Genomic DNA, 9,105 nt, shown 5'->3' on the forward strand with positions numbered 1-9,105 from the left:
CTTTGTTTTCTACTTGTCAACTGTCAATTTAGCATTTTTGTTTGATTGATTGATTGATTGATTGATTGTACCTGTCAACTGTCAGTTTAGCAACTTTGTTTTCTACCTGTCAACTGTTAGCTTAGCATCTTTGTTTTCTACCTGTCAACTGTCAGTTTAGCATCTTGTTTTCTACCTTTCAACTGTCAGTTTAACATCTTTGTTTTCTATCTGTCAACTGTCAGTTTAGCATCTTTGTTTTCTACCTGTCAACTGTCAGTTTAGGCTGCTCGCCGGCTCCTCGTCACCACTTCAAGATGGCGACCGAATTTCTCGCGTCACAGCAGCAAATGCTGCGTCTACATATAACATGTCTATGGGCCCCGTTGCCCATCCATCCATCCATCCATTTCTACCGCTATTCCCTTTCGGGGTCGCATAGAAACAAAAACATCTCCGCGAGCCTTTTGCTTTTACAATACAAATTACTGACAGGCATCAGTAAAGACAGCTAAATATTGTGTCACGGGTCCTTTGGGCGTCCCCGTTGCATAGAAACAAAAACATCTCCGTGAGACTTTTGCCTTTACATTACTAATTACTGACAGTTTTTGGGATATTTAACAATAATATATATCAGGCTATATAGATAATATACTCAATGATAATAGTCGGGACGTCGTACCAAAACGTGAGTTACATTTTTTTTTTCATTTGCAAGCCAGCTAGCTAGATAGTCTGCTCGGTTAAGTTAACCGAGTGAGTCCTCGTAAAAAAACATATTTAAAACGCAACTTTGTAATATAAGCAACTGTGTTGACTGTTTGACTGTTTGACTGTTTTACTGTCCGGGAAGTGAAGACCAAACATTTCGCTTTTTAGGAGGCGAAAATAAGGTCAAAAGGAACCGGCGGTGACGTCATCTGGCTATTTAGCTAGCTAGCTAGCACTGTCCTTGTTAGCTTGCCCACTTGTCTTGTAATCTTCCATTCATTTTCTACCGCTTGTCCTTGTAATCTTGCGGGCTGTTAAAACTACACTTGTTGTAATAATCTTTAAAACTACACAACATGACACTTGTTGGAATAATCTTTAAAACTACACAAAATAACACATTGGAATAATCTTTAAAACTACACAACATAACATGTTGGAATAATCTTTAAAACTACACAACATAACACATGTTGGAATGATCTTTAAAACTACACAACATAACATGTTGGAATAATCTTTAAAATAACACAACATAACACATGTTGGAATAATCTTTAAAACAAAACAACATAACACGCGTTGGAATAATCTTTAAAACAACACAACATAACACTTGTTGGAATAATCTTTAAAACTACACAACATAACACTTGTTGGAATAATCTTTAAAACAACACAACATAACACTTGTTGGAATAATCTTTAAAACTACACAACATAACACTTGTTGGAATAATCTTTAAAACTACACAACATAACACTTGTTGGAATAATCTTTAAAACAACACAACATAACACTTGTTGGAATAATTTTTAAAACTACACAACATCACACATGTTGGAATAATCTTTTTAAAACTACACAACATAACACATGTTGGAATAATCTTATTAAAAGAACACAACATAACACGTGTTGGCATAATCAGGTGGTCGGTGGAGAGTAGGTCCAAGAAGAAGGGCAACAATGGCCGGGGACGACGACGTCCCCGAGTTGGAGCAACAGGTGAAGATCATCTGTTTGGGAGACAGCGCCGTTGGCAAGTCCAAGTAAGTGTCGACTTGAAACGACTGCTTTTGCATTGTGGACTTGTGGTTTTGACTTGTCTGTTCTGTCCACAACAGGCTGATGCAGAGGTTTCTCCTTGACGAATAGTATCCTTCACGGATGAAGCAAATGCTTGGCTCCAGAGGCTGAAGCTCAGATACATTGACAAGTCCATCCATCCATCCATTTTCTGCCGCTTGTCCCTTTTGGGATCGCGGGGGGAAAGTACCATTGCAAAACATATGATACTTTGACAAAATGTGGACATACTGCAGTCAATTCACCAAACACAGATCAGTCCCACTAAAGGCAGACAAGTCGACTTTTTGCACACAACTAGATGAGGCAGTTCCTGAAGTTGAACTGAAATGCTGGTGAGAATAGTTTGAATGTAGAAGTTTTTTTTTTAGGAAAACCGGAACTTGGGAAAGTGCTAGTTTGAATGTCCAGGATGAGTGGAATGTGTTGATGTTGGAATGGTATGAATAGGTTAAAAAATGTGGGAGTTTGAAAAATGGCAAATTCAGTTTGAATGGGGAAAATGTCCCTAAAAACTAGGAAATCCAGGATTTTTTTTTTTATTTTTTTTTTTAGAATTGTTGAAGGAGAATACATATAACAATATTCAGCCTGAACAGGCTGCCCATTTTGAAGTTGAAACGGTTTAGATTAGATAAAAAATTTAGGAGTTGTGGAATTTTGAAAAAAAAGGTCCCATTCATTTCAATAGGAATTTCATAAAAATTTGGGAATTTGGGGAAAAGAGGGATTTTTTTTGAAAATGGTAAAAAAAAAACTTGAATGATTGGTGTTGGAATTTTTCAAATCGGTCAAGAAATGTTGTAGTAACATTTTAAAATGAGAAATGTTTTTTAGGAATTCCTGGAATTTTGTGAAAACCGGGAATTTTTCCATTTCGCAGAACAGCTTTTGTTTTTTTGTCCTGATTAAGACAAATGTTTTGACGGTGGAATGGTTGAAGTGGGTTGAAAAATGTTGAAGGAGTAGTCGACAGAAAAAAGGGTTTGAAAAAACGGGAATTCCTGGAATTTTTTGGAACTTGGAAAAATGATAGTTTGATTGTCCAGGATGAGTGGAATATGTTGAAGGTGGAATGGTTTGAATTGGCTGAAAAATTTGAAAATGGTGGAAGTTTGAAAAATGACAAATTCAGTTAGAATGGGGAAAATGTCCCTAAAAACTAGGAAATCCAGGATTTTTTTTTTTTTTTTTTTAGAATTGTTGAAGGAGAATACATATAACAATATTCAGCCTGAACAGGCTGCCCATTTTGAAGTTGAAACGGTTTAGATTAGATAAAAAATTTAGGAGTTGTGGAATTTTGAAAAAAAAGGTCCCATTCATTTCAATAGGAATTTCATAAAAATTTGGGAATTTGGGGAAAAGAGGGAATTTTTTTGAAAATGGTAAAAAAAAAAAAAACTTGAATGTTGGTGTTGGAATTTTTTAAATCGGTCAAGAAATGTTGTAGTAACATTTTGAAATGAGAAATGTTTTTTAGGAATTCTTGGAATTTTGTGAAAACCGGGAATTTTTCCATTTCGCAGAGCAGATTTAGTTTTTTTGTCCTGATTAAGACGAATGTTTTGACGGTGGAATGGTTGAAGTGGGTTGAAAAAATGTTGAAGGAGTAGTCGACAGGAAAAACGGGAATTCCTGGAATTTCTTTTTGAACTTGGAAGAATGATAGTTTGATTGTCCAGGATTAGTGTAATGTGTTGATGTTGGAATGGTATGAATAGGTTAAAAAATGTGGAAATGGTGGGAGTTTCAAAAATGACAAATTCAGTTTGAATGGGGAAAATGTCCCTAAAAACTAGGAAATCCAGGATTTTTTTTTTTTTTAGAATTGTTGAAGGAGAATAAATATAACAATATTCAGCCTGAATAGGCTGACCATTTTGAAGTTGAAACAGTTTAAATTACATGAAAAATTGTGGAATTTTGAAAAAAAAGGTCCCATTCATTTCAATAGGAATTTCATAAAAATTTGGGAATTTGGGGAAAAGAGGGATTTTTTTTGAAAATGGTATACAAAAAAAACTTGAATGTTGTGAATGATTGGTGTTGGAATTTTTTTAATCGGTCAAAAAATGTTGTAGTAACATTTTGAAATGAGAAATGTTTTTTAGGAATTCCTGGAATTTCGTGAAAACCGGGAATTTTTCCATTTCGCAGAACAGCTTTTGTTTTTTTGTCCTGATTAAGACAAATGTTTTGATGGTTGAAGTGGGTTGAAAAATGTTGAAGGAGTAGTCGACAGGAAAAAGGGTTTAAAAAAACGGGAATTCCTGGAAAACAATTTTTGGACTTGGAAAAATGATAGTTTGATTGTCCAGGATGAGTGGAATGTGTTGAAGATGGAATGGTTTGAATCGGTTGAAAAATGTGGAAATGGTGGAAGTTTGAAAAATGACAAATTCAGTTAGAATGGAGAAAATGTCCCTAAAAACTAGGAAATCCAGGATTTTTTTTTTTTTAGAATTGTTGAAGGAGAATAAATATAAAAATATTCAGCCTGAACAGGCTGCCCATTTTTGAAGTTGAAACGGTTTAAATTAGATAAAAAATTTAGGAGTTGTGGAATTTTGAAAAAAAGGTGCCATTCTTTTCAATAGGAAATTCATAAAAATTGGGGAATTTTGGGAAAAAAGGGATTTTTTTTCATGATTGGTGTTGGAATTTTTTAAATCGGTCAAGAAATGTAGTAACATTTTGAAATGAGAAATGTTTTTTAGTAGAGATGTCCGATAATATCGGACTGCCGATATTATCGGCCGATAAATGCTTTAAAATGTAATATCGGAAATTATCGGTATCGGTTTCAAAAAGTAAAATTTATGACCTTTTTAAAACAATGCTGTGTACACGGACGTAGGGAGAAGTACAGAGCGCTAATAAACCTTAAAGGCACTGCCTTTGCGTGCCAGCCCAATCACATGATATCTACGGCTTTTCACACACACAAGTGAATGCAAAGCATATTTGGTCAACAGCCATACAGGTCACACTGAGGGTGGCCGTTTAAACAACTTTAACACTGTTACAAATATGCGCCACACTGTGAACCCACACCAAACGAGAATGACAAACACATTTCGGGAGACTATCCGCACCGTAACACAACAGAAACACAACAGAACAAATACCCAGAACCCCTTGCAGCACTAACTCTTCCGGGACGCTACAATATACAACCCCCGCCTCCCCAACCCCACCCACCTCAACCTCCTCATGCTCATGGAGAGCATGTCCCAAATTCCAAGCTGCTGTTTTGAAGCATGTTAAAAAAAATAATGCACTTTGTGACTTCAATAATAAATATGGCAGTGCCATGTTGGCATTTTTTTTCCATAACTTGAGTTGATTTATTTTGGAAAACCCCAACGGGGGCATCACAACAAAATTAGGCATAATAATGTGTTAATTCCACGACTGTATATATCTGTATCGGTTGATATCGGAATCGGTAATAAAGAGTTGGACAATATCGCCATTATCGGACATCTCCAGTTTGAATGTAGAAGAGTTTGAATTTCCAGGAAAACTGGAACTTGGGAAAGTGTTAGTTTGAATGTCCAGGATGAGTGGAATGTGTTGATGTTGGAATGGTATGAATAGGTTAAAACATTTGGTAATGGTGGAAGTTTGAAAAATGGCAAATTCAGTTTGAATGGGGAAAATGTCCCTAAAAACTAGGAAATCCAGGATTTTTTTTTTAGAATTGTTGAAGGAGAATAAATATAAACATATTCAGCCTGAACAGGCTGACTAGTTGTGGAATTTTGAAAAAAAAGGTACCATTCATTTCAATAGGAATTTCATAAAAATTTGGGAATTTGGGGAAAAGAGGGATTTTTTTTGAAAATGGTAAAAAAAAAACTTGAATGATTGGTGTTGGAATTTTTCAAATCGGTCAAGAAATGTTGTAGTAACATTTTAAAATGAGAAATGTTTTTTAGGAATTCCTGGAATTTTGTGAAAACCGGGAATTTTTCCATTTCGCAGAACAGCTTTTGTTTTTTTGTCCTGATTAAGACAAATGTTTTGACGGTGGAATGGTTGAAGTGGGTTGAAAAATGTTGAAGGAGTAGTCGACAGAAAAAAGGGTTTGAAAAAACGGGAATTCCTGGAATTTTTTTGGAACTTGGAAAAATGATAGTTTGATTGTCCAGGATGAGTGGAATATGTTGAAGGTGGAATGGTTTGAATTGGCTGAAAAATTTGAAAATGGTGGAAGTTTGAAAAATGACAAATTCAGTTAGAATGGGGAAAATGTCCCTAAAAACTAGGAAATCCAGGATTTTTTTTTTTTTTAGAATTGTTGAAGGAGAATAAATATAACAATATTCAGCCTGAACAGGCTGACCATTTTGAAGTTGAAACGGTTTAAATTAGATAAAAAATGTATGAGTTGTGGAATTTTGAAAAAAAGGTCCCATTCATTTCAATAGGAATTTCATACAAATTTGGGAATTTGGGGAAAAGAGGGAATTTTTTTGAAAATGGTAAAAAAAACAAAAAACTTGAATGTTGGTGTTGGAATTTTTTAAATCGGTCAAGAAATGTTGTAGTAACATTTTGAAATGAGAAATGCCATCCATCCATCCATTTTCTACCGCTTATTCCCTTTGGGGTCGCGGGGGGCGCTGGAGCCTATCTCAGCTACAATCGGGCGGAAGGCGGGGTACACCCTGGACAAGTCGCCACCTCATCGCAGGGCCAACACAGATAGACAGACAACATTCACACTCACATTCACACACTAGGGCCAATTTAGTGTTGCCAATCAACCTATCCCCAGGTGCATGTCTTTGGAGGTGGGAGGAAGTCGGAGTACCCGGCGGGAACCCACGCAGTCACGGGGAGAACATGCAAACTCCACACAGAAAGATCCCGAGCCCGGGATTGAACCCAGGACTGCTCAGGACCTTCGTATTGTGAGGCAGACGCACTAACCCCTCTTCCACCGTGCTGCCCACGGGAATTTCTGGAATTTTTTTTTGGAACTTGGAAAAATTATAATTTGATTGTCCAGGATGAGTGGAATATATTGAAGGTGGGTTGGTTTGAATCGGTTGAAAAATGTGGAAATGGTGGAAGGTTGAAAAATGGCAAATTCATTTTGAATGGGGAAAAATGTCCCGTAAAACCTGGAATTCTGGGAAATCTGGGAATTTTGGGGAATTTGTCAAGGGAAAGCCCGCAATTCCGAATAGGCTGAACAGTTTGAAGTTGGAACAGTTTGAATCGGGTGAAAAATGTGGAAGGTAGAGCGCTCCAAAAACTGGAGAAGAATAATAATAATAAATAGATGAATTTTGGTGAAGAAAATCCTATGTGTGAATGCTTTGGAGCATTCACACAATGAATGAGTCATCCAGTTAATTTCTTTAATTGGTCCTCTAGTCGTCCACAGCCAATTTCAACGTACGCCTTGAATCTCTACAAACACATCGCCAAGGTGGCCAACAAGACCGTAGCAGTGGGTAGGTAAAAGTCTCATTTCCTGGTCTCTCCTTTTTTTATAATACATTTTTTTATCAACAGACTTCTGGGACACAGCCGGTCAGGAGAGATTTCAGAAGATGCACCCATCGTACTACCACAACGCTCACGCCTGCATCATGGTAAGAACAATGTATATTCATCTGAATGACTTTAACGCTGGTAACCAAGGTCTGGCTCCTGCTCTTGGGAAAGATGCAAGTAGAAGTTGACTATTTTTCTGTTGCATCTCTCTTGTACTTTTTGCTGGAAGGTGTTTGATGTCCAGAGGAAGATAACATATAAGAATCTGTCCAACTGGTATACGGAGCTGAGAGAGTACCGGCCTGAGATCCCCTGTTGTGTGGTGGCCAACAAAATTGATGGTGGGTACATGGTTTGGTTGATAAGGTTTTTTCAGCAGATTACCACTGTGTTTGCAAATGATTTATACAGCTTGTCCTCAGGTTGCAAATGCTCTCAGACCGTAATGCAAGTGGGGTTTTAGTTTAAGTTGAAACTTACACAAATGACTTGAGTCACTCTCTCTTGACACAAAAAAATACAAAGAATCAACACTTACTGGGAGGATGCACTCTCACTTCAAAGACCTTCAGGATGCTTAGTTATCATCCATTCATCCATCCATCCATTTTCTACCGCTTGTCCCTTTCGGGGGCGCTCATTTCATAGTATAAAGTCCTTCAAAGATGGCATCTTCATCCTTGATGATGGTTGCAGCCTTTGAGAAGCTTAAACCAGACATCCAACCAGTGTTGATCTCTCCAATTCTCCGCTGAACATTTTACAATGTTTAATTTCTCCCCATTCTTTACCTTGATTTTGCTTTGTTTGGCATGCTTGGGAGTTAGAACCAAGTGCGAAAAGTGAGCCGCAACATCTCTCCTTATTCTAGCTGTTGCTCTCGCAGCAGAAGACTACGAGATCACCGAGTAATAGGGAACATGATCTGGGTTTAGACTGTGGTAAGACAGGTTAGTTTTACCCTACTGCAAATGTGTTGTTGCAATAGTCATCTAATATTGTCGTGTAGAGACACTGCACTATTGACACAATATGTCAACTTCCACAGCATGCTGTAGCTACTGAAGCAGACAAATCTTGTTACGTACAAGTGTTTTTTAAATGATTTATAGGAGTTCGTTCATAAACCATATATATATATATATATATATATATATATATATATATATATATATATATATATATATATATATATATACATATATATATGTGTATATATATATATATATATATATATATATATATATATATATATATACATACCTGCCAACTACTCCGGTTTTCCCGTAATTCGTACGGTTTTCATCAACCTATTCCGGGTTACGGTTGCAGTGATAAAAAATACGGTTTTTCATTAATTAAATAAAAAAAAGGGTGAAAAGTACGCGAATTGCACCTTGTGCAGACAAGATTTTTCGATCGGACACGGAGGAATTAGCGATGTAAAAGACCACGTTGGGACAAAAAAACACAAGTCTAATGCCGTTGCTAGCGATACAAGTGGAAAACTTTCAACGTTTTTCGTCGCCCAAACAGATTCTTTGGATGTGATAAATGCCGAAGTTTTATTTACGGAGGCAATAATTGAGCATGGACTTCCAATCGCACTGGCTGATCACATGGGACAGTTAAATGTTTGTAATGCAACCTTTAAAAATCATTACGCGGTGATCGCGGTCCCAAAAATAAACTTTTCTTGCATGATAATGTCCAGAAAAATTCGCTTTATATTACTATAGAGTCCTTTTAACGAATGAGTTTGATGGTTTATCACAAACCTTAAATGAAAGAAGTCCTTTGTTCTCCTG

The 9,105-nt window shown here is 36.7% G+C and overlaps 1 protein-coding gene across 1 annotated transcript in view; it reads left to right on the forward strand.

The window, feature by feature from the left end:
• The first annotated feature begins 409 nt into the window (after window positions 1–409).
• The window catches only part of rabl2 (RAB, member of RAS oncogene family-like 2), a 14,293-nt gene continuing 5,597 nt past the window's right edge, over window positions 410–9,105 (forward strand). The window contains exons 1-6 of the mRNA XM_061969142.2: window positions 410–670; window positions 1,626–1,746; window positions 1,822–1,851; window positions 7,175–7,254; window positions 7,316–7,395; window positions 7,527–7,638. Coding sequence (XP_061825126.1) covers window positions 1,664–1,746; window positions 1,822–1,851; window positions 7,175–7,254; window positions 7,316–7,395; window positions 7,527–7,638 — 385 coding nt within the window. The 5' untranslated portion in view covers window positions 410–670; window positions 1,626–1,663. The remainder of the gene's footprint in view (window positions 671–1,625; window positions 1,747–1,821; window positions 1,852–7,174; window positions 7,255–7,315; window positions 7,396–7,526; window positions 7,639–9,105) is intronic.

The sequence above is a fragment of the Nerophis lumbriciformis genome, linkage group LG08, assembly GCF_033978685.3.
Source record: "Nerophis lumbriciformis linkage group LG08, RoL_Nlum_v2.1, whole genome shotgun sequence".
NCBI lineage: Eukaryota > Metazoa > Chordata > Actinopteri > Syngnathiformes > Syngnathidae > Nerophis > Nerophis lumbriciformis.